Here is a 25,096-nt window from a genome sequence, read left to right as displayed (position 1 = left end):
AATAGATGACAAACTGGGTTTGATGATTTTTTTGCTTTTTTTTTACTAATAGACATGGTGATATCTGCATTTACTGGAAACAACAATTCATTATAAAGTGTACACTGTAACATACAACAGGCACTGCATGCTCTGCACAGACAACTGAAAACTGTCATCTCTAGCACAGTTATAGCATCAACTTTACACATGTGCTGTGGCACTTTAACTAGTGAAGTAGTCCAATGACTGTGTGTTGCTGCATTACGGTTTCATTTGCATGGATTAAAAAAGGATAAGATGCTACTGGTCTTTACATTACCAAACTTATTAGTTTTTACATATAACAGCAGATGAATGAGTATTGATGGTTCAACTCAACAAAAATCATGCAAGTTACAGCACTATGTACTGTATGCCTAAATATAGACTTGATACACAATTTCTTCCTACAAAGTTAAAGAGCCTTTTTCATTCGACATTGTGGGAAAGATTTCTTCTGTATGTTCTGTGTAATAAACCGGAACCCATTTATATTGAACGGGTTTGCGATTTGCACATAGCACACTAAGGAAATCATCCCCTCATGTGCCAATTAAAATAAAAGGTCCACAATTATCTTACATTATGCAGGATTCTTTCAAAAATTTATTAATCTGATGGTATATTTCAATGAATATCTAGAAATCTCATAAAAATAATTACAAATGATAAGTTTATCCTCTGAAGAAATTGCACATAATATTGTTTTTAACTGATGATTAGGGGATTGTTAACAAATATTAAGATGCTGTTTGTGCTAGCCATCCAAAGGGCTCCTGTCTCTTTAATAGAACAGTAATGCTTACCTTAATTTTTGGCTGTTTACTTAGAAGAAACCATTTACATTGATAGAAAAATAATCCAAAGCTTCAACTTAATTATGATATATCTGCAGACTAATTTTTCAACAATGTCCACATTGTGGTAACACAAATGCATCCTTTGTAGCTTGAAATACAAATACGTAATATAATACTGCTCTTATGATACTTTGCATGTGCTGTACAAATATATATGCATACATACAAATGTGCATATGTAACTTGAAATCTGCACAATGAATTATGTAAACAAACACATAAGCATTATACAAAACTTATATACAACTTTTTGTAGCTGTAATGATTTAAACTTGTAGTCACGAAACTCAAAAACTACACAGTAGTTTCATTTTTCCAAGGACCAGTCCTTATGTTTCCTGTACTGTCTGAAGTATAAATCACGGCTTCATGCATGTTTCCCTTGAGTATTCCATTTTGGTTGGTTACACTTAGAGGACATGATTGTCTCCGTGACTGCATTTCAAAAGTGACTCCTTGGTGCAGACCCTCGGTACTGACGCCACTGTCTACAGCTTTGTTACACCCATATAGCACTGTGCTGGCATCACTGCTTTCAGGCTGGCAGACATTAGGGCACTGATCACTTTTCGCACAGACAGCTTGCCTTTGGATGGACTGGCTATCCTGGATGCTGTGATGACTTTCTGTATGTGAGCTATGAACACTTCCATCTATGCTGGAAGGAATATGGTATGCATATTCTCTCTGGGCTGCGGATCTGCTGTGCCGAATGAAGTGTCGTGGTTTAGTTCGGCTTTTCTGACATCTGTGGATATGCATTCCAGGTCGACATGTACCATCTGCATGTAGATGAATATGGCCATCATCATCAATAATTTGTTCATTGTGCATTTTGGCACAACAAGGTGTAACTGGTGAAAGGCAATTTACATGATTCTGTACAGCCTGTAGATTAGTTAACTTACAGAGTCCAGAGACTGAATGATTGCAGCTAGAAGATGATTTACTAGGACAGGGAGAATCAAGGAGGCACGGTACATGAAGCTGGGCATCACCATTCATGGTTACCTGGGGTCGAACATTCATTTGAACAGCGTATGTATTCCTATTTGATTTGCAGCAGGACCACCAACAATGCCAGACATCATCACGTTTTGCACAGTGGTGGACAAGAATAAAAAGTCCTAGGGTCACCGAGACGGCTCCATATAAGCAACTAAAGATCATATCTAGGAAGTGTCCTTGTGAGACTGCGAGGGCTCCAAAGGTCCACATAGCAATAAACAGAAACAGAGTGAACACTGAAGCACGAAGCTGAGCTTTAAATGAATGCTCATTCTCTAGCATTGAGGAAGAGATCATTGAACATGTGTGTGACACAGAGCTGGAATCCGTTACATGACTGGGGCCTACCTCTGTGCTGGCCAATCTCTGTTGCTCTTCTGTCATCTCCTTTAGCTCATATTTCTTCCCTGGGTGACGCTTCAGCTGTACTAATGTACACAGAAAATAGACACAACTAACTAGCACAATGAAAGCAGCAGGACCATAAAATGCACCAAGACTAGGCTCCCATGCCATCCAGCAACTGCAAATAAAAAGAAATATATATTAAAACAGGAAGATAACCAAATGATAGATAGAAAAAGAGCAAGTGGGACTGTGAACCCAGAAAATAATCCACCAAGTAATCTGACCTAACATCACAACTCAGAAGAAACAGTCATGACTGGCTCATAATAATCAGGTTACAATTTGAAAGGTTTTCCTCACTCACATATCAGAGGTGACATTCATCCTGGGTCGTAGTGCAAAACGGGTGATGGCAAATCGACTGCCCATTTTACACTCCACTCGGAAATCGGGCGAGTGCAAAATGGGCGATGGCGAATCGAACGCCATTTTACACCCTGCTCGGAAATCGGGCGAGTGCTAAACGGGCGATGGCGAATCGAACGCCATTTTACACCCTGCTCGGAAATCGGGCGAGTGCTAAACGGGCGATGGCGAATCGAACGCCATTTTACACCCTGCTCGGAAATCGGGCGAGTGCTAAACGGGCGATGGCGAATCGAACGCCATTTTACACCCTGCTCGGAAATCGGGCAAGTGCAAAACCAGCTGCCAATTCACCAAAGATCGTTTTACATTACTGCCCAAGGTGAATTCCAACCCCACTGTGTTTAAACCAAGCCAGAGCTTATCAATATCTGCAACTTTGATCATTGAAAAGAAACCTTCTAGGAAGGATTATGAGGTATACATATCTGTGAAGATGGGTTTGGTACCCAACAATATTAGGTAATACAATTAGAGTTGGCCACTGCCTAGCTTCAAGAAGCTCCTAGTTTCACTGTGTTTTAACAGATAGCATTTAACAGGACTTGGAGCCACTCCACAGTGTAATATAAATGGCAAATAAACCACGCTTAGCCGTACATTTTCCTTTTTAAAGTGTGACTGCACAGAAAATATGATTCTTGAAAAATTAAAGAATTGTATACAAGTCCACCTGCTGGCTATAGATAAGTGAGGTCTCCCCATACACAGAAAAGTGAGGTCTCCCCATACACAGAAAAGTGAGGTCTCCCCATACACAGAAAAGTGAGGTCCCCCCATACACAGAAAAGTGAGGACTCACCATACAAAGAAAAGTGAGGACTCACCATACACAGAAAAGTGAGGTCTCCCCATACACAGAAAAGTGTATAGTGCCTTTAACATAGTAAAACGTCCCAAGGCGCTTCACAGGAGCGTTATCAAACAAAATTTGACACAGAGCCACATAAGGAAATATTAGGACAGGTGACCAAAAGCTTGGTCAAAGAGGTAGGTTTTAAGGAGTGTCTTAAAGGAGGAGAGAGAGGTAGAGAGGCGGAGAGGTTTAGGGAGGGAATTCTAGAGCTTAGGGCCTAGAGAGCTGAAGGCACAGCCGCCAATGGTGGAGTGATTAAAATCGGGGATGCACAAGAGGCAAGAATTGGAGGAGGTTTTGAGGGCTGGAGGAGGTTACAGAGATAGGGAGGGCCGAGGTCATGGAGGGATTTGAAAACAAGGATGAGAATTTTGAAATCGAGGTGTTCCCAGACTGGGAACCAATGTAGGTCAGCGAGCACAGGGGTGATGAGTGAACGGGACTTGGTGTGAGTCAGGATATAGGCAGCAGAGTTTTGGATAAGCTCAAGTTTATGGAGGGTGGAAGATGGGAGGCTGGCCAGGAGAGCATTGGAATAGTCAAGTCCAGAGGTAACAAAGGCATGGATGAGGGTTTCAGCAGCAGGTGAGCTGAGGCAGGGGCAGAGACGGGCGATGTTACGGAGGTGGATGGAGCGGGTATGAAGTCGGAAGCTCATCTCAGGGTCAGATAGGATGCCAAGGTTGCAAACTGGTTCAGCCTCAGACAGTGGCCAGGGAGAGGGATGGAGTTGGTGGCTAGGGAATGGAGTTTGTGGTGGGGACCGAAGACAATGACTTCGGTCTTCCCAATATTTAGTTGGAGGAAACTTTTGCTCATCCAGTACTGGATGTCGGACAAGCAGTGTGACAAACCAGAGACAGTGGAGAAGTCGAGAGAGGTGGTGGTGAGGGAGAAAAGTGAGATCCCTCTGATACCCAGAAAAGCTACTTACTATGGTGCATTGTCTTCACTCCCATAATTGTTGATATTTGTTGCAGCTGTGATTCCACAAATTATGAAAGGAATGCCTCCTCCAATCAAATAAAACCTGGAGAAGATTGGCAGCGGGATTAAAATGATATAAAAGCAAATTGGATAGGTAGAAAAATTGCAGTTTGACAAACAGTACTGAAAGATAACAAGAATTATAGGGAACATATTTGGATCAACTCTGGTATAATACAATAATAAAACAATTAAACCATTGATATTATGGTGACAGCTGGCATGTCAAGTGAGTGGAAGTATACTGGCCCCCAGATGGATTTAATTGGGCTTACATTGCAAATGGTCTGGATCTCCAAAGAAATTATTTTTTTAAGTCAGATCGCTAGCCTTGCTTAGACATTGCTAGCATTGCTAAGGGTGCGGGGAGAGGAACTGACAACCACTACTCCAGGGGCAGGCTTACGTTGGAGTTTCCAAAATGCTATTCAGCTCTGAATTGATTGAAGTGTTGGAGTAACGAGGCAAGGAGGACCATATAGTCAAACAACAATGTGTTGGCACATATTTGCCCACCCCCATCCTCATGTAAGTGACACTGTGTTATAGCTGCAATGAGTGATCTTAACCCTGTTCATATATAAGCAGGGAAGATGGCAGATAACTTCCTTAATGCACCATTATGTTTTCTTTATATTACTTCATTGCCAGTTATTAACACAAAGTGCAATCAGCTTTATGACTTTGTCCATTAGAATTACATATTCAAAGACTTTACGATGCCAATAAGTAAATATTAGCATTTAGAAGTTTAAAACATTTGAATTTATTTTAATTCCCCATAATTTTAATTCTATAACACTACAAAATCCTCATTTCAAAATGTTAATTAATTGTAGCTATGAATAAACAGACAAGCAGGTCCCCAAGCAATTGAATGCATTTCTTTCACAGGGCATGTGATTCAATCAATTTAAAATGTTATCTAAAATTGTGTTGCTGCTGTGCACCACAGAATCAAATCTAACTGAATTACCAGGCATCCTAGAGCACCGTTTGAAAGTCAATTACCATCAAGATGCCCTTCTCCCTTTCACAAAAAAGAGAACCAACATTTATCTGTCACCAGTAATCAGGATAACAGTTTCAGATAACTGCCTATTTATGAAGATGACATTTCAGAATATTCGCAAGCATAAATATAAGGAAACAGAAGTACCGAATATAAAAGTGGATATGAAGTTAATTTGCTACTTTAGTCATATTAACACACTGCCTATGAAAGACATGGAAAATAAAACATGCTTAAATACCAAAAACAATATGTCTGCACTTTAGCACCATATTTCAGACATCAATTTAAAATATATTCTATAAGGGTGATTCTGTAATCCTTTGTTCCCAGCATGGAGCTGAGCTCTCGGGAGTGTGCGTCAGAGAATCGGGTCTTTGATGTTGTAGCTCTATTTTCATCCCGTGCTCCCTGTGAATGTAGTTTCTCCCTGGGAGTGCAGGATCACCCCGGATAACTATTGATCTTTTTACTCTTGTTGTTACATACATATTTGAGAAAATATCAATTCACTCACTCCCCACAACAATCCTAATGCTACTTGCCACAGCCCAAGTCCATTCTGCACAACTGCAAAGGGGAATGATGCCAAATAGTGATTTTACTGTTGATTTCGTAGAACTGTACAAAAGTCCACTGAACTTACCGATGAAGTACTGATGAAGTGGTAGATCAGTACATGTACAACATTTAATGATATCTAATCTGAATTTTTCATTTAATAAATCAATAACATTTGGCACCCTTGGGAGTCACTCAACTGCAAGCAGGTTACTTTTAGCATCCAGCTAGACTTCGAGTTCATAACCATTGACCGAGCAGAAATGATTACTCTGCATTCAAAGCTCTGCAAGGGGAGTGAATTCCCATCTTCTCATAGGTGAGAGGAGACAAAAGTAATAAACAGTATCCACATGGAAAACTTATTTTTAACTATAGTTTTCAAACATCATAATTTGTATATTTGTTTCTCCTGTTTGGAGTGGGAGATTTTTATGTGGTCATTATTTTATTCCAACGGGGCATTTAAGAAATTAGTTTGCGGAAAGCAAAGATCAGCCTGCGTCCTAGACTTGTCACCCACAATACATAGATCTTCAAAGCAGTTCTGCTTGGTTAGGAGCAGTCTTGCCTCTGGGTCAGAAGGTTGTGAGTTTGAATCTACAGGAATTTCAGCTCATAATCCAAGGGTGCATTTATACTGTAACTACCTGTCTGAGACCAGGAGACTGAGTTCCAGCCAGGCAGAACCATGATTACAATGCTGGGCTCCCGCCTGGCTGGAACTCTAACCATCCTGTCCAGGGGACAGCTCTACGCATGTGGGTACATCCCAGCACAGAGCTCTCTCCCAACGGTTAGAAATTTAGGGCCCGAAATTCTGGGAGTTCTGCCCCACTGGTGCAAGTACAGCGGAGTGGAGCTCTCACCCATCCACAGTGAAGGACGCAAACTCCATCCTGAATTGTGAGGGATGGTAAGCCACGTGTGCTTGGACAATTGAATCTATGAAAGAACTGAAAGGTTGTCTGAGCGCTTTGTATGTGGCTTCAGTTGAGCTGTAATAGGGTGAGCAGAAACAAATTTGTAACATGCATACTTTGCCCATATTCTTTGTCCAGGCAAATAGTCTTACCTAGCAGATTTCCCGAGGCTGCAAACTTTTTATTTAAATAGGCCAACTAAGATTGTATAAAGTCAGCCTTTACAAAAATTAGCAAGTGCGATGCTCACTGCATTCTGGTCCTGCTGCCTCAGGGCCTGGGCTGGAACATTTGGTAGAGAGAGAGAGAGAGAGGAAATGGAAAGAATGAGAGAGACATAATGTGGATAATATGGGAGGAGAGGGAAATTGTATGGAACATAGAACAGAGACTGGGAAGAGTAAAAGACAGAGTGACAGCAGAGTGAGGAAGAATTACTGGAATAGACAAGTTGGACCAGGACATACAATTAAAACATTTATTGCTATTGAAGAATGAACACTTAGGAAAGAACAAATGGCTCAAATTTTACACCAACACCACAGGTTTGAGGAGTTTAATATCGTGTGACTGGCCAAATAAACTATGTTTTTTTTCTATATTTATAGCCAATATTATTTGAATCTATGAGAAAGCAGGTCAAAGCTTATATACACAAATATTAGAATGCAACGCAGCACAGCTGACATGTCTGCAAAGCTCTATGTAACTAATCCATTTTCAGCCAAACATTCTTTCCCTGGAACCTGTATTTATTCTAGAAATGAAGAATCCATCTGGGTGCACTTAAAGGACCATTATTAATATATTGCATACATGCCACCCGCCCCCTGCTCCCTCAGTTTATGATGGTACCCTTTTCCCTGCTCCTCAGTTCATGCTCACACTCTCATCACATCTGGTTCATACTGGCACTCCCCCCACCCCCCCCCCCCGCCAATCCCTATCAGTTAATGCTGACACTCTCCTTCCTCTCCCAGTCCAAAGCTCTGCTTCCAGCTTCTTTCTTCAGCACAGAAGCACTGCTCCCAGCTTCTGCCTCTGTTACCCTCCCCCTCACTGCCATTCATTTCTATCCCTTCCCTCTCCCCTTCATTTCAGTGTTTGGTCCACCCTGGGGGTGGGGGGGAGAAAATAGTGTTTGGTCCACCTGGGGGTGGGGGTGGGGGAGACAGTGCCTGGTCCACCTGGGTGTGGGGGGGGGGGGAAGACAGTGTTTGATCCACCCTGGTGGGGGGGAGGACAGTGTTTGGTCCACTCTGGGGGGACAGTGTTTGGTCCACTCTGGGGGGACAGTGTTTGGTTCACTTTGGGGGGACAGTGTTTGGTCCATCCTGGTTTGGGGGGGGGGGAAGACAGTGTTTGGCCCACTCTGGGAGGGAGGGAAAGACAGTGTTTAGTCCACCCTTGGGGGGGGGAAACAGTGTTTGGCCCACCCTGGGGGAGAATGGGGACAGTATTTGGTCCACCCTGAGGAGGAGGGGGGCAATGTTTGGCCCACCCTGGGGTGACAGTGTTTAGTCCACCCTGAGGTGGGGGGTGTTTGGCTCACCCTGGCGGGGGGGTTGGGGCAGGTAGACAAGCTGTGTGATGTGAGAATTTGCTGTGCAGCCATACTTGGAGGTGATTTGCATTGGAGCAATTTGTTACCTTAACACAATTTACTTGTTTTAAAAAAAAGCAGAATTAAAAAAAAATCACTCTCCTGGGAAACAAACCACCTCGAGTAACAGTCCCAGTCCTGCCTCTTCCACACTGACTGATTCACAACCACATTCTTCTGGTTACAGTTTGCAACATGTGAATTATGGCACCAGAACACCAAGACCTAAGCAGGGGTCGACCATCTCAGCAGTCCATTACAACAAGCCAATCAAATTATTGAAGAAACAATGTTTCTGAACATTACACTAATGCCTATTACTCTGCCTTGGTCCCCACATACAAAGGAGAAAGGCAATTACCAAAAAAAAAATTGCTTTGGGCATGTAAAGGTCTCTGAAGGTCTTGTTAAAGGCAAATTGCAGTAAAACCATGCAGCTCCATGCAGAGGGAAACAGAAGCAAAAGCTTTTGAACCTGTGAGTCGAACGGGGATTAGTCATATGAAAGAAGTTCAAGATTTGGATGCATCAGCTCAGCTAGTATTCATTGTTGAAAAGTAGGCCCCAATTTTAACTGGGGGCCGGTTTTCGGCAGGTGAGTTTTGACGTTTTCCCCACCCATTCCGGGCAGGATGTCAGTGAGAAGCAACCGTAAATTTGTGAGGCCCAGAGGCCACCCACTGAGCAGGTTAGTCCATGGGATCCCAAAGATGTCTCCGCAATTGTGAGGTCGGGGGCAAGATTGCGGCAGGGAAGGCTTAGGTTTTCCATGTGCAACCGGCAGCCTCTTCTGGCCCCGATCCATTACTGTGCTGGTTTTGCCCAGCGGGAAACCGACTGCCGTTTCCCAATTAGTAAATATTGCAGTCGGGTCCTGATGTCATTGGGACCTCACTTTCATATGCTAAGAAGGACTCCCGCTGGCTTTGAGCAGATGTCCTTGCTGCCTGCTCAGTGAAGCAGGTGAAAATTCCAGGTCAGCTCCCAGCAAACACCAGGGCTGGTAAGTGACCTGGGGGATTTTAACTGCCCAAACGCCTGGTTTCCACCAGGCTTAAGTTTAAAATCACCCCCATAATCTTTAGCAGCAGGTCTCAGATAGGTATGACATTGAAGGGAGAGGGAATGGAGGAAAGGGGAGAAGGAAGGCAAGGTGAAGGGAGAGCGCAGAAGCCAGGATGGTAATTCGGGTGGAGAGGAGGAACTGTAGATAAGCCAGAAGTATTGCTTTTGGGGGAGTGCAAGAGTGGACAGAAACTGGGAACAATGTTTTGAAAGAGAGGGGAAGAAGCTGGAAGTGATGCTTTTGGGGTGTAGCAAAACCCATGACCAGTGCTTTGAAAGGGAAGAGGCCAGAATTGGAGTTCAGGCAAGGAGCAAGTTGAGAGCAGTGCTTTATGGGGGAGAGAGGAGGAGGAAGGTGAGCGCAAATATTAACAGGGTGGTGGGTGGGGGGGAGAAGGAGTGCCAGAATTAATTAACAGGGTGGGGGTGGAGGGGGAGTGCCAGCAATAATTAACAGGGTGTGGGGGGGCGGCGGGGAGAAGGAGTGCCAGCATTAATTAACAGGGTTGGGGGGGGAGGGAGAAGGAGTGCCAGCATTAATTAACAGGGTGGGGGGGAGGGGGAGTGCCAGCATTAATTAACAAGGTGGGGGGAGGGGGAGGGGGAGTGCCAGCATTAATTAACAGGGTGGGGGAGGGGGAGTGCCAGCATTAATTAACAGGGTGTGGGGGGGGAGGGTGAGTGCCAGCATTAATTAACAGGGTGGGAGGGGGAGGCAGAGGGGGAATGCCAGCATTAATTAGGGTGTGGGGGGAGGGGGAATGCCAGCATTAATTCAGGTGTGGGGGGGGAGGGGGAGTGCCAGCATTAATTAACAGGGTTGGGGGGGAGGGGGATTGCCAGCATTAATTAACAGGGTTGGGGGGGAGGTGGAGTGCCAGCATTAATTAACAGGGTTGGGGGGGAGGGGGAGTGCCAGCATTAATTAACAGGGTTGGGGGGGAGGTGGAGTGCCAGCATTAATTAACAGGGTTGGGGGGGAGGTGGAGTGCCAGCATTAATTAACAGGGTTGGGGGGGAGGGGGAGTGCCAGCATTAATTAACAGGGTTGGGGGGGAGGGGGATTGCCAGCATTAATTAACAGGGTGGGGGAGGTGGAGTGCCAGCATTGATTAACAGGGTTGGGGGGAGGGGGATTGCCAGCATTAATTAACAGGGTTGGGGGGGAGGGGGAGTGCCAGCATTAATTAACAGGGTTGGGGGGGAGGGGGAGTGCCAGCATTAATTAACAGGGTGGGGGAGGTGGAGTGCCAGCATTAATTAACAGGGTTGGGGGGGAGGGGGATTGCCAGCATTAATTAACAGGGTTGGGGGGGAGGGGGAGTGCCAGCATTAATTAACAGGGTTGGGGGGGAGGGGGAGTGCCAGCATTAATTAGGGTGTGGGGGGAGGGGGAGTGCCAGCATTAATTAACAGGGTTGGGGGGGAGTGGGATTGCCAGCATTAATTAACAGGGTTGGGGGGGGAGGGGGAGTGCCAGCATTAATTAACAGGGTGGGGGAGGTGGAGTGCCAGCATTAATTAACAGGGTGGGAGAGGTGGAGTGCCAGCATTAATTAACAGGGTTGGGGGGGAGGTGGAGTGCCGGCATTAATTAACAGGGTTGGGGGGGAGGGGGAGTGCCAGCATTAATTAACAGGGTGGGGGAGGTGGAGTGCCAGCATTAATTAACAGGGTGGGGGAGAGGGAGTGCCAGCATTAATTAACAGGGTGGGGGAGGTGGAGTGCCAGCATTAATTAACAGAGTGGGGGAGGTGGAGTGCCAGCATTAATTAACAGGGTTGGGGGGGAGGGGGAGTGCCAGCATTAATTAACAGGGTTGGGGGGGGAGGTGGAGTGCCAGCATTAATTAACAGGGTGGGGGAGGGGGAGTGCCAGCATTAATTAACAGGGTGGAGGAGGTGGAGTGCCAGCATTAATTAACAGGGTTGGGGGGGGAGGGGGAGTGCCAGCATTAATTAACAGGGTGGGGGAGGTGGAGTGCCAGCATTAATTAACAGGGTTGGGGGGGGGAGGGGGAGTGCCAGCATTAATTAACAGGGTGGGGGAGGTGGAGTGCCAGCATTAATTAACAGGGTGGGGGAGAGGGAATGCCAGCATTAATTAACAGGGTGGGGGAGGTGGAGTGCCAGCATTAATTAACAGAGTGGGGGAGGTGGAGTGCCAGCATTAATTAACAGGGTTGGGGGGGAGGGGGAGTGCCAGCATTAATTAACAGGGTTGGGGGGGGAGGTGGAGTGCCAGCATTAATTAACAGGGTGGGGGAGGGGGAGTGCCAGCATTAATTAACAGGGTGGGGGAGGTGGAGTGCCAGCATTAATTAACAGGGTGGGGGAGGTGGAGTGCCAGCATTAATTAACAGGGTGGGGGAGGTGGAGTGCCAGCATTAATTAACAGGGTGGGGGAGGGGGAGTGCCAGCATTAATTAACAGGGTGGGGGAGGTGGATTGCCAGCATTAATTAACAGGGTGGGGGAGGGGGAGTGCCAGCATTAATTAACAGGGTGGGGGAGGTGGAGTGCCAGCATTAATTGATGCGGTGGGGAAAAGGAAGATGCCAAAATTAACTGCGAAGAAGGTGCAAGGGACTGGGGAGGGGTGGGATGTAGAGTGCCAGCATGAACAGAAAGGGGGGGAAGTGCCTGTTTGAATGGTGGGGGGGGGGGGTGGAAGAAGAGTCGCAGCATGAACTCGAGTGAAGGAGGAAATATGTTGGAGAGGGACAAGAGTTCAAAGAGAGGGACAAGAGTGCAAAAGAGAGGGACAAGAGTGCAATGTTCAATGAAGGGAGTAAGGGAGAAGAGTATGAACTTGGTGCGGGGGTGTGGTTGGAAGAAGAATGTCAGCTTGCAATCAGAGGGGGTCAAAAGATTGCGAACTAGGAGAGTTAGAGAAGGGACTGTCTCTGTGAGTAGGGTGTGGTGTTGGAAGGGGTTCACAGTGTCTTTGTGAACTGGGTCCTGAGGGGATTGAAAGCCTGGGCAGGGGTTGAATGTGGAAGACAGACTTTTGGGGAAATGATAAAAACCCAAATGTCACTGAAAAAGAAAAAAGCAATCAAGTATAAAAGTGCTTAACATTAGCAACAATGTAAAAATGTTTAATATAAAAATTCAAAATGAACCACTAGCTAGTATGCACAGGGGAGGGGACCACCATTAAGAATGAATGTGTACAACTCTAAATGTGCTGCCCAGACTGGAGTGATCCCTAGGTCAATAAGCGTTCAAATCCCTCACTTCTTATTCGGCAATTTAAAAAAAAAGATTAATTAATCGCTCCCCAGTAAAAGATTATTTTTTGCTACTGGGAAGAAGTTTTAAAAAATAAAGACATTAATTTATTTTGAAATGGCAAATAGAAAACAGTTTTCAGTGAAATTTAACAAACATCCCTTCCTTTTTATATCAAAACACTGAGTTACATCAAGACTACTGCACAGAAACAGGCCATTCGGCCCAACTGGTCTATGCCGGCGTTTATGCTCCACACGAGCCTCCCCCCTCCCTACTTCATCTAACTCTATCAGAATACCCTTCTATTCCTTTCTCCCTCATGTGCTTATCTGACTTCCCCTTAAATGCATCTATGGTATTTGCCTCAACTATTCCTTGTGGTAGTGCATTCCACATTCTTACCACTCTTTGGGTAAAGAAGTTTCTCCTGAATTCCCTTTTAGATGAAAAAAGTGCAATGTCCACATGCCTTTCACATCCTCAGGATATTCCAAAGCAATTCGTAACCAATGAATTACATTTTAAAAATTGAAATGTAGTAACTGTTATAAAGGCAAACATGGTAGCCAATTTGTGCCCAGCAAGATCCCACAAACAGCCAATATTGGAAAATGCATTGAATAAAGTTCTTCAGTATATGTATTTGCTCTTCAGGCATTTATTTATTTATGTTTTCCTCGCGAATATGATTCAAGTTATGTTGGGTGTACTTGTTGATTAAGTTAGAAGTCCATGTAATAAATTGATTTCACATAAGCTTAGAATCAGGGCCTTCTTAAATTAGCAGCTTTTGTGAAGTTGTTGGGTCAACTTTTACTTGTTTTCTAGGCTGACATGAATGCCTTTAAGAATGTATTGCATCATACATAGCCACCCCCCATCCCCTGTCACATCCTGTACATTTGTTTGGGCAAAAGCTAATTAGTGACATTCTTTTACCAAAATAAACAGAAAATATACTCTTCATCTTTTTTCCTTTACCCACATACTCTTGGGTGTTTTGTTCTAAGGTCAACTTATTTTGTCTTTTTACCATTTAGAATTCTATCACAATTCACATGGTCGCCTTTAAGATCTCTAAGGCTTCATGTTTGAAATTAACCCACATTCGGGAATATTTTCCTCTGTTTGCTAATGTTGATAAGCAGTTCAACATAATGAAGCGGGGAAACCTGCTTTACACTCACACCAACCGTAATTTATCACCATTCGCAAATCGAGGAGAATACACCCCATTCTGGCTATAGTTCTTTTTGTACACCCTTTAACTTGGCCAGCATCTCCCTCCCTGCCAATTGGTACCAGCAATTAGTAAATCTCATCAGCTAATGAGCCATTCTTTGCTTTGTAACTTGTTAGTCAATTTATTTATGTAGAATAAATAATTTGCTGGATATTCTAATGTTCTTAACTGCATTTGCATGATAATCCCAGCCTTTTTGCATCCATATATTGGAACTTAGGTTGCATTTCAAATAATGTATTTTGGCTTTGCATAAGACACTTATATTTGAGCTGAATGGCTTGATCTCTTTCCTCAGGCAACTGGCCAGACAAAATGGCCTAGATTTTCTGATTGCAATGGCGATGGTAACCTATTTAAAATAGATGAGTTACTGTCAGCATTCCAGTCAGAATAACTAGGTCAATGTCTACATTCTAGGACTAATGTATCAAAGCAAGCTGGACCACATTCTGTGAGTTAACTTGGTTGTTAACTTCAGAAAATACCATGACAGAAACAAATGGCCAGTACCATGATCCATGCTTCATTTTGTCACTCATGCAGAATGACACATTTAAATTTTCAGAAACTACATTCCTCAGAACTTGGGAACACAGATTGTAAGTAAAAGATTAACTGCTATGAAGGTCTGTGTGCAAAAATGTGGCTATTTTCCCTGTCAGGAATTCCACTTAACAGAACTGCAGAGGCTCAAAATAGCCCAATAACCTCAAGCAAAGCTAGATTTAGGACCCATGTCTGGATTCATTTGAAAGAAAAAGCAAATGTTTTTTTTTATCTTTTATTATATAAGGGGTTGCTTTGAGTTCCATAATTACCTCCTGAGGTTCTCATATTCGCTGCACCCACATGTCTCCCAGATGTTCCACCCCCATCCACACAGGGAAAAATCTTTATTAAGGGTGGAAGAATTTGTGTTGGAACAAGTTATTATTTGAAACATTAGTCAATTTTCCACCATTTTGAGTTTTGGAGAGATACCCATAAGCTGTAAGAAAGGAGAATCTTTAAATAGCCAGGAATAGTTTAAAAAGAGTATGATGTGAGGAATTACAACAACAGCTGTAGCTTTAGATATGATACCCTGAGGAAGGTCTTTGTTGATATCCTGTTTACAGCCATGAAAGATTTCAGCCGTGTCTGAATATCCATAAAATTTTCCTGGAGTATATTCCCTGGATAATGTGAAGCAGAATTCTTAGAAGCTGACACCCTGGGAAGGTTCGCTTTGGGATTTCCACAGGTTCGTGAGAATCCCAACTGTGTGAACATGACAGGTATGTGCTACACCTCTGAGACTGTATCCATATCCTCAGATGAAGATATTCTGACTATGCAATCATAAGTGATAACAGCTACATTTGCAGGAGTTCCACATTTACTAAATTGCCAAAACTGAAAGGTACATTGTGGAGACCTTTAATGCTAAAACAAACCTTCGGGGGGGGGGGACTTCGCTCTGGACCAGGTGCGCCGTCTTCTTAAAACATCAAGAAATATTCTGTGGATCCCTCTAATATAACGGTTTGACACTTGAACCCAAAGTCAGTTCACAAAATAAAACAAAGCTGGGCAACTCAGTTAAATTTAATTGAAATTGCCAACATTGGTGGTGCTTTCTATTCAACAACAACTTGTATTTCTATTGCATCTTTAACACAGAAAAACGCCGCAAGGTGATTCATAGAAGCATAAGTCAGAGAAGGAGAGTTTAGAAAAGGTGACCAAGAATTTGGTCGAAGAGGTGAGTTTTTTTTTAGCAGGATCTTAAAGAAGGCAAGAGTGTGGGAAGGCAGAGGGATTTAGGGAGGAAATGTCAGAGTGTGAGGCCTAGGTGGCTGAATGTGTAGTGAAGGTTGCGGGGTGGTGGGGAGTGCGGTGTACAACAGCCTAGAGTTAGAGGCATGGAGAATTCCCTGGGGTGGGGGAGGGGAGAGTTGTAGGTCGAAAGGAGGTTTCAGGGTTACAGTGATAGGGAGGGCTGAGACCATGAAGGGATTTAAGCAAGAGGATGAGAATTTTAAATTTGATACATTGGGGTCCAGCAACCAATGTATGTCAGCCAGGCTGGGGCTAATGGACGAATAGGCCTTGGTGCAGGATAGGATATGGGCAGTAGGGTTTTGAATGAGCAGAAGTTTATGGAGGGTCCTGAATGGGAGGCTGGCCAGGGGAGCATTGCAGTAATCGGCCTAGGTTTTGGACCTTGTTGCAAAGCGGATGCACAAAGGCCAATTTCCGGGGCCAATGTCCTGCGCCGCAAGGTCACCAGAAAGACGCCCAACCTGATAGTTGGTCAGGCCATTTTCCAGGCATCTGGGGCGGCCACCTAAAACAGGCATTAGGCCCCTTGCATATCCTAATGTGGGGACTAATGCCTGTTTTAGGACCCCCGTGAAATTGAGCAGTGCCTGCTGGTGTAGATGCACGCACTGGCACAAAAAAGTTAAGTACATTTTTTGTTTAATTTTGAAGTGGAGCCTGGAGGAGCAGGAGATCCTCCACTCCAGAGGGTCGCTGATGGCCACCATCTGCCCCCCTCTCACTGTCCTATCCCCCCCCGGAACTCACCTGAGGGCTGTTGCCAGCGAGGCAGGTGGCCCAAAATTTGATCTTGCAGAAGGACGAGCTTCCTGCGGAGACGTGGCAGGCACTGACAGCTCACCCAGATTATTTAGATGAGGCCGGAGGCCCAATTTCGGCCAAGCCTGGGGCGTCCTAGTTCAGGCACGCGATGCACTTGCATCGCTGCCCTGGTGCTCGAAACTGGATGCCGACAAATTTCTACCCCATTGAATCTGGAGGTGACAAAAGTATATTTGAGGGCTTCAGAGTTAGATGGGCTGAGGTAGGGGTGCAGGCAGACGATGTTACGGGGTGGAAGTAGGCAGTCTTTGTAATGGAAAGGATATGGGATCTCAGTTAGAGTTCGAACAAGACACCAAAGTTGCAAAGAGTCTGGTTCAGTCTGAGACAGTGGCTGGGGAGGGGGATGGAGTCGGTGGCTCCAGTCCTCCCAAAGTTTAATTAGAGGAATTTACAGCTCATCCAAGACTGGATGTTTTGACAAGCAGTTTTACAGTTCAGAGGCAGTGCAGGGGTCAAGAGTGGTGATGGAGAGGTAGAGCTGGGTGTCATCAGCATAACTGTGGAAGCTGACCCCATGTTTGCAGATGATGTTACCAAGTGATAAGCATGTCAGTGAAGAGGAAGGGGGCAAGAACAATCCTTGGACTCCCAAGATGATGGTGTGGGAGTGGGAAGAGAAGCCATTAGTAGAGATGCTCTGGCTATGAATGGATCGTTAAGAGGCAGCCTCACAGACTTGGATAATGAGGTGGTGGTTTTGGGGAGGATCATGTGATCTACTGTTTCAACGTTTCCAGAGAGGCCAAGGAAGACGAGGGGGAATAATTAACCATGGTCACAGTCACAAAGAATGTCATTAGTGACTTTGGTTAGTGCTATTTTGGTGCTGTGGGAAGGGCAGAAACCTCCTTGAAGGGATTCAAACAGGGAGTTGTGGTAAAGATGGACATGAATCTGGGAGGCAACAACGTCTATAGAGACTTTGGAGAGGGAAAGGACTTTGGAGATAGGGCAGATGTTAGTGAGGACAGATGAGTTGAGGATTTTTTTTTGAGGAAGTGATGGTGGCTTTGAAAGGTTGGTGGGGGGTGGGGACGGGGAGTAGTTCCTGAAGAGAGGGAATAATTTACAGTAAGAGTTAGCATGGTGGCCAGGAAGGGGAGTTAGGTGGTCAGATTAGTGGGAATAGGGTGAGGGAGCAGGAGAGAAGTGTTATGAATCAGGTGAGCTCAGTGAGGGTACTGGAGGAGGGGTGGAGGGGGAGAGCGGGTGATAATTTAGAGAGAGATGGGAATTCAGGGCTGTGGTAGGGGTGAATTGGAGGGAGGTTTGGCTTGGCAGGCAAGGGGAAAAGGAGGAAGTACCATAGGTAGCTGAATGGATGACTTATATCTCAGTTGCAAAAAAATCCATGAGCTCCTTGCACTTGTTGGTAGAGGTGAGCATGGAAAGGCAAAGGAGAAGAATTTAAGGAGGTGGATAGTAGTAGATAAAATTAACCTGTGGTAATCTTTTCCCTCCAGAATGGTCTTAGAGCAGTTCCTGGTTTAGGCAGAGCAGAGTATTCATTGTTTTGCAAATGAATCTGATTCCCTCCACTCAAAGCGGGACCTTATAAACTCAACATCTAGCATCATTGTATGGAGGCAGTGATTGGCATGTGGCTTTTTTGATTGCATTGTTCCCCTACACTAGTGTAATCACACTTGATCTGATGATAAATCAATACTCATGGACCTAAAAAGGATACTGAGCTCATGGAGTGCAGATTTTGGTACACAGCGATGACCACAGCATTGTCTCAACAATCTGGTCTACATTGGAGAACTTGAATTGTTTAAGAAATGGGACAAGTATTTCTGTTTTTAAAATTTTTGCTTGCCTTATATAATGAATGCTTCCAATGTTTCTTTGAGGATTTCCCTGTGTGTGAATGATAACAAGAAGAGCAGATGAACATAAGAACATAAGAAATAGGAGCAGGAGTAGGCCATATGGCCCCTTGAGCCTGCTCCGCCATTCAATATGATCATGGCTGATTCTCTACCTCAACTCCACTTTCCTGCCCTATCCCCATATCCCTTGATTCCCTTAGTGTCCAAAAATCTATCGATGTCAGTTTTGAATATACTCAACGACTGAGCATCCACAGAGAATTCCAAAGATTCACAACCCTCTGAATGAAGAAATTTTTCCTCATCTCAGTCCTAAATGGCTGACCCCTTATCTTGAAACTATGACCCCTAGTTCTAGACTCTCCAGCCAGGGGAAAAAGCCTCTCAGCATCTACCCTGTCAAGCCCTCTAAAAATTTTATACGTTTTAATAAGATCACCTCATTCTTCTAAGCTACAGAGAATATAGGCCCATTCTACTCAATCTCTCCTCACAGGACAAACCTCTCATCCCAGGAATCCATCTAGTGAACTTTTGTTGCATCCCCTCTAAGGCAAGTGTATCCTTCCTTAGGTAAGGAGACCAAAACTGCATACAGTACTCCAAGTGTGGTCTCACCAGAGTCCTATATAATTGCAGCAAGACCTCCTTACTTTTGTACTCCAACCCTCTTGCAATAAAGGTTAATATACCATTTGCCTTCCTAATTGCTTGCTGTACCTGAATGTTAACTTTCTGTGATTCATGTACAAGGACACCCAAATCCCTCTACCAACATTTCTTAGTCTCTCACCTTTTAAAAAATTTTCTGCTTTTTTATTCTTCCTAACAAAGTGGATAATTTCACATTTCCACACATTATACTCCATCTGCTACCTTCTCGCCCACACAGTTAACCTGTCTATATCCCTTTGCTGCCTCTTTGCGTCCTCCTCACAGCTTAATTTCCCATCTAGCTTTATATCATTAGCAAACTTGGATACATTACACTCGGTCCCTTCATCTAAGTCATTGATATAGATTGTAAACAGATGAGGCCCAAGCACTGATCCTTGTAACACCCCACTAGTTACAACCTGCCAACCTGAAAATGACCCGTTTATTCCTACTCCCTGATTTCTTTCTGTTAACCAGTCCTCATTCCTTGCTAATATATTACCCCAATCCCATGAGCCCTAATCTTGTGTAACTACCTTTTGTGTGGCACCTTATCGAATGACTTTTGAAAATCCAGATATACTACATCCTCCGGTTCCCATTTATCTACCCTGTTAGTTACGCCCTCAAAAAACTCTAATAGATTTGTCAAACGTTATTTCTCTTTTATAAAACCATGTTGACTCTGCCTAATCATATTATGATTTTCTAAGCACCCTGTCACTACGTCCTTAATCAGAGATTCTAGCATTTTCCCTACTACTGATGTCAGGCTAACTGGCCTATAGTCCATTTTCTCTCTCTCTCCTTTCTTGAATAGCGGGGTTACATTTGCCACCTTCCAATCGACGGGGACCATTCTAGAATCTAGGGAATTCTGGAAGATCACAACCAATCCATCCACTCTCTCTGTAGCCACTTCTTTTAAAACTCTAGGATGTAGGCCATCAGGTCCAGGGGATATGTCAGCTTTTAGTCCCATTAGTTCCTCGAGTACTTTTTCTTTACTAATCTTAATTATTTTAAAATCCTTACTCTCATTAGACTATTGGTTCCGCACTATTTCTGGTCTGCTTTTTGTGTCTTCTACTGTGAAGACAGATATAAAATATTTGTTTAACGTCTCTGCCATTTCCTTATTCCCCATTATAATTTTTCCTGTCTCTGCCTCTAAGGGACCCATGTTTGGTCATCCTTTGCTGAGAAAGTAAAAAGTCACTGAGTGCTTCATGAACTCAGGTATTTGAAGGGTTGATGTCCTCAGCCATTCATGCTCTGATTGGTTCTATTAATTTTTGTCTGCTTCATTGACTTTCTCTGAAAGCAACTGCAAAATTTGAAATTCGCACAGTTGTGGTGCATGAAAAGGAATCAAAGGCATCAGCCATGTCTACTGGTGGCATAAAATCACTTCCTGCTCGCAAATTAAAAAAACTTGATGGTGTATGTCTGATGTTTTCATTGCAAATATTGCAAGAATGTCAAAAAGGCTAGCAATTGAATTTTGTGCCCACAGACTAAAATTCTGGCAGTGTACTAGTACAATAGCTTCCCCCACACGAGAGCAAGTGAGAAATTAAAACTGATGCCAAACATAAAAGAAAAACAACTGAGGAAGAAACAACATGGCAGTGCTTCATGGAGTACAGGAAGGGGAGCTTTCATGTTGGGACAATTCGATACACCTGAAAAAACCACAATGCATTGGCTTTTTACTAATTACCTATGGTGTGTGCAGGAGACTGAATGAGGAATATTTCTGCTTGTCTACTTTCCAATAATCACTTCCTATCTCTATGCACAATCTCTACTGCCTGTGTTATATGAATAGCAAATTAGGCTAATACTTGAATTAAAATGTAAACAAAAATATTGCACATGCTTTCTGTACTTCTGTGTAAATTTAAATTTTATGGATTATGGAATTTTATGGAATTATTTTATATAAATGTCCTTATTCCCTAAAGATTGTAATTGCACTATAGTACTTTCATCAAGTGAGAGACAGTTAATCAAATACCTTACCAACAGCAAAATATTATGACATTATCTAAGTGAGTGTTATTGGGTAACTTTATATTTTCCCTAAGCTCCTCCACTGGGAACCATTTTGTTTTACATCAAGAATAAAGATAAAATATTCCCTGTAACACTGAACATAAGAAAATTAAAAAATACAAAGGAATAAAAAAAACTCAAATTAGACAAAAATAAAGAGGAATGAACATCGCGTCCCTAAAATAGAAGTCCATCAAAATGAAATATAATATTTTGCATTGTTTGCCTTACCATAAAATCTGGTGTATTTGTCACAAGAGTTTAGAAAGTACACATGCAACTTTATGGCAGCTATCAAAATAATCACAGAGGTGTGACTTTTGCACCTCACATTACAGTAATTTACTAAAAATAATGTCTGCATTATATCTGAGCCAAAATCTTTGTCCTATGAAATGTTATGTTGCATCTACAATATCTTAAAAATGGTGAGTGGTCTCGGAATTCCAAAGGAACTTCACTAGTCAGTGTACTGTTATGTGACAAATTGAAAACAATGGGGCACCACCTAATGTTAGGTCACAGCACAGCTGGTAACTTGAATAAATCAACATGTGCGTCCCTCAAACAAAATTTGTGACAGCACAGGAAACATCAGCAGAATCTGGTAGGACTGTAAATCAGCTTTAGTGATTGTAATTCACTGATGCGTTTAAAATTAAAACAAAAAGCAAAATAATTAATCAATAAGCAAGTGGAACAGCCACACATGAAGGAAATATTGTAAAATGGTAGAGCAAAGAGACATTCCAAACGGATCAGTGATGCAGAGTTGCGCCATAAAAAAAAACGTTTTCCTCCATTCCCCACCTCCCTTCCTCTTCCATTTCTACTTTCCCTCTCACTTTCCTTCCTCCATTCTCATATCCCCCTCCATCACCTTTCATTGCCTCCCGCCCCTTCTCCCGTACCCCCTCACTTCCCTCTTTCTCAGCCTCTTCCCTTAACCATTTCTCCACCCCTCCCTCCAGTTGCATAGATGGTGAGAAAATAATAAAATAAAAGCAGGGATAAAAACACAGATATAAATTGAACAAAATCCTTATCAGCAAATGTTTCTCGGACCTCGAGTTCTCCATTAACTGCATTTATATTCTGCAAACATTCTGTTATGCATCACCAATACAAATGACATGCTGTTGTTTCTCAGAAGGATCTGATATGCTTAATCCTTACCGCAGCATTGGTTGCTGAGAGTGTGGGGGCTGGTCAGCATCATGATACTGAGGGACCTTTCTTGTCACTTGCTTGTAAATATTCCTGGCGGTGACACAAATCCAGAAGATTGTAGATAATGTGGAATAGTGTATAACAATCCCAACCTAAAACACAAAGATATCTACATTATACAAGCAGAAAGAGAGAAAGCCAATATATGTATTTATGGTTATAGTGTAACGAATACAAATTACTTTGTCATACTGAAAGCAGACTCTGTGGTTTCACTGCGTATTAGAAAATTCTTGTTCTCTTAGAAATTAGAGAATATCAGAATGCGAAGCTGTTCCTGCTGGCTTTTATTTTTAAGAACTCTCATGAGAAGAGATGAATATCAGAACATTGGTCAGAAGGCACAATATGAATGAATCTCCATGTATAATTCAAATTGGCAAACATTGGAATCTGTTATTAAGATTGTCTTATGATTCATAAGAATCATATATTGAATACATTAGCTTCTCACCATCTTGGCTATGCATTATTCAGTTTTCTCAAGAATAAGATAGAAAGAAAAATCCACTCTAGAATACTATTTTGTATGGTCCCTAACATATTCATGAAAAATCCACAGCAGAACTTTAACATGATAGCGGCCAAATTTCCATGGCTGTTCCTCCATATACCTGTATGGGTGGGAGGCCAGTGGAACAGCTCAGTAAAATGCTGGAATTCAGATACGCTGGGTCCCACGCTAACCTGGGATTTCCCACATTCAGCTTTTTAAAGAGACAGAGCCTCGGTCAATCCCTTACAAGGTCAACGACATGAAGAGTTCTCTTTTTCTCATCCCATATAAGACCTGCCATGTCTGGAAGCTGGTACACCCACTGAGATGAGGTGTAACGGCCTTCAGAAGAACACAAGTGGGCTAAGGAAGTGGCCTGCACCCCCTGAAGATAAGAATAATTAAGAACAAATTCTATTATGGCTCCGATTAAGGGTAATGAAGGGGGCACAGAAGGGGTTTCTCGGGGTGGGGGGGGGGAATGGGGGCAGGCACTGCCCACGGATGGTGGCCAGTTGCTGGAGTTTCTAGTAGGGTAGGACTGGTGGGCATACAAGGAATGCCTGTAGTGATGCGAGCGCCTGCCGGCTCCACGCAATTGAGGTGCCTTTCCACTGATCCCCAAAACTCCGGCAGGGTCAGTGTTGGAAGGCTTGGCAAGCGTGATTCCGGCATGACTGCTTGGACCATGTCCCGTGCATTTTCAGAGCCAGTGTGTTTGGGAGCCAGCCACTGAGTCCTTTGTGAGTACAACAGCATTATAACCCAGGTTTGATATCTGTACAATCATTTACAGATGTGTATTTTGCTGGGAAATTGTAATGCTGTAAATATTGGTATTTATTGTCTTTACCTTTTGCTAGAGAAGATTGTTTAAATTGTATTTACAGCATTCACTCTTGCTAACATAATGCAAAAACTATAATTACTAAAATTTAAGAACTCTTTCCCCAGTCAATATGCACAAATAAATGCCAGAATTTATAGGATGACATTTTGGAAGCTTAGCAAATGTGGCATTATAGCCGAGGCTGCAATATACAAGAATAACGTGGCGTGTATATAAAAGTCTGCATCTGGGATTTGCATTACAAACAGTTCCTTTCATGATCAGTATGTATTGCAGCAGAAGTTGATAAGGGTAGTGTATTATTTTCAGCTAAATTACTTTGATATTAGTAACCTTGAAAGTTGTGCATACATTCCTCCAGGCTACCCCCAATTAACGACCAGATGAAACAGATTTGTTCTTTTTAATAGCTCTTGTGCACCTGTCAACTTTTGTGTTAAAAAATGCATGGCCAACCTTCTGTGTTAGAGGCATCCAGATAAAGGTTGATGAGTGTGTTAATAGGCCTATAGTGGAACACAGTATTTTCGAGGCTTATTGATTTACAGACTTATTGATCTCCTATGGCATTGTTCATGAACAAATATAAAAATAAAGATCAAGTCTCCCTTCCTGTAACTGTGTGTCGGTTTCTTGCCTAATGACTAATTCTTAAGTCATTCTCTGTACGTTTATTTGTCTTCCACTCTATTTATGGCTGTAATATACTCTTGCTCAATGTCATCTCTACCTCTTTCCTGGCTCATTCTGTTTCTCTCTTTCTGCAAGTCTGCATGTCCTTATCTGTGCCCTTTCCCATCGGTAACTTTCTGTGCCTGTATGCACCTCACATGTTCCTTCTATTGATATACTGAACTTGTGTCCTTTGCATTTTTTTAAAAAAGGTTAGAGCTCACAACAAGATGGGAGCCAAAATGTAACTTATCTGATGTGGGGTTCTGGGTCAGGCAGGAATGGCCAGATAGAGGCCATCAGGTCGTTGCTGGAACATGCACAGGTATAGGACAAAAGGCAGATTGGGACCTGGGCCAGATTGGGAGCTAGGTCTGGAACGAAATAAAAATGGTCAGGGTCTGGCCTGGGACTCAGCGGTGGATCTGATGTCATGGCCTTGAATCCCAGACCAGATGGACTTCCTGTTGGTGGCACAGTGAATCATTATTTGAGGCT

At 43.3% G+C, this 25,096-nt stretch overlaps 1 protein-coding gene across 2 annotated transcripts in view; it reads right to left on the bottom strand.

Annotated features, from left to right (window-relative positions):
• Positions 1–604: 604 nt before the first annotated feature.
• The window catches only part of LOC137340110 (adhesion G protein-coupled receptor A1), a 387,365-nt gene continuing 362,873 nt past the window's right edge, over positions 605–25,096 (bottom strand). For both annotated transcript variants that reach the window (XM_068002423.1, XM_068002425.1), the window contains 3 exons: positions 22,527–22,672; positions 4,454–4,549; positions 605–2,412 (listed from right to left, as the gene is read on the bottom strand). In XM_068002423.1, coding sequence (XP_067858524.1) covers positions 1,176–2,412; positions 4,454–4,549; positions 22,527–22,672 — 1,479 coding nt within the window. In that variant the 3' untranslated portion in view covers positions 605–1,175. The remainder of the gene's footprint in view (positions 2,413–4,453; positions 4,550–22,526; positions 22,673–25,096) is intronic.

This window comes from Heptranchias perlo, chromosome 21 (assembly GCF_035084215.1).
Source record: "Heptranchias perlo isolate sHepPer1 chromosome 21, sHepPer1.hap1, whole genome shotgun sequence".
Taxonomy (NCBI): domain Eukaryota; kingdom Metazoa; phylum Chordata; class Chondrichthyes; order Hexanchiformes; family Hexanchidae; genus Heptranchias; species Heptranchias perlo.
This window is presented reverse-complemented; position numbering and strand designations above follow the sequence as displayed.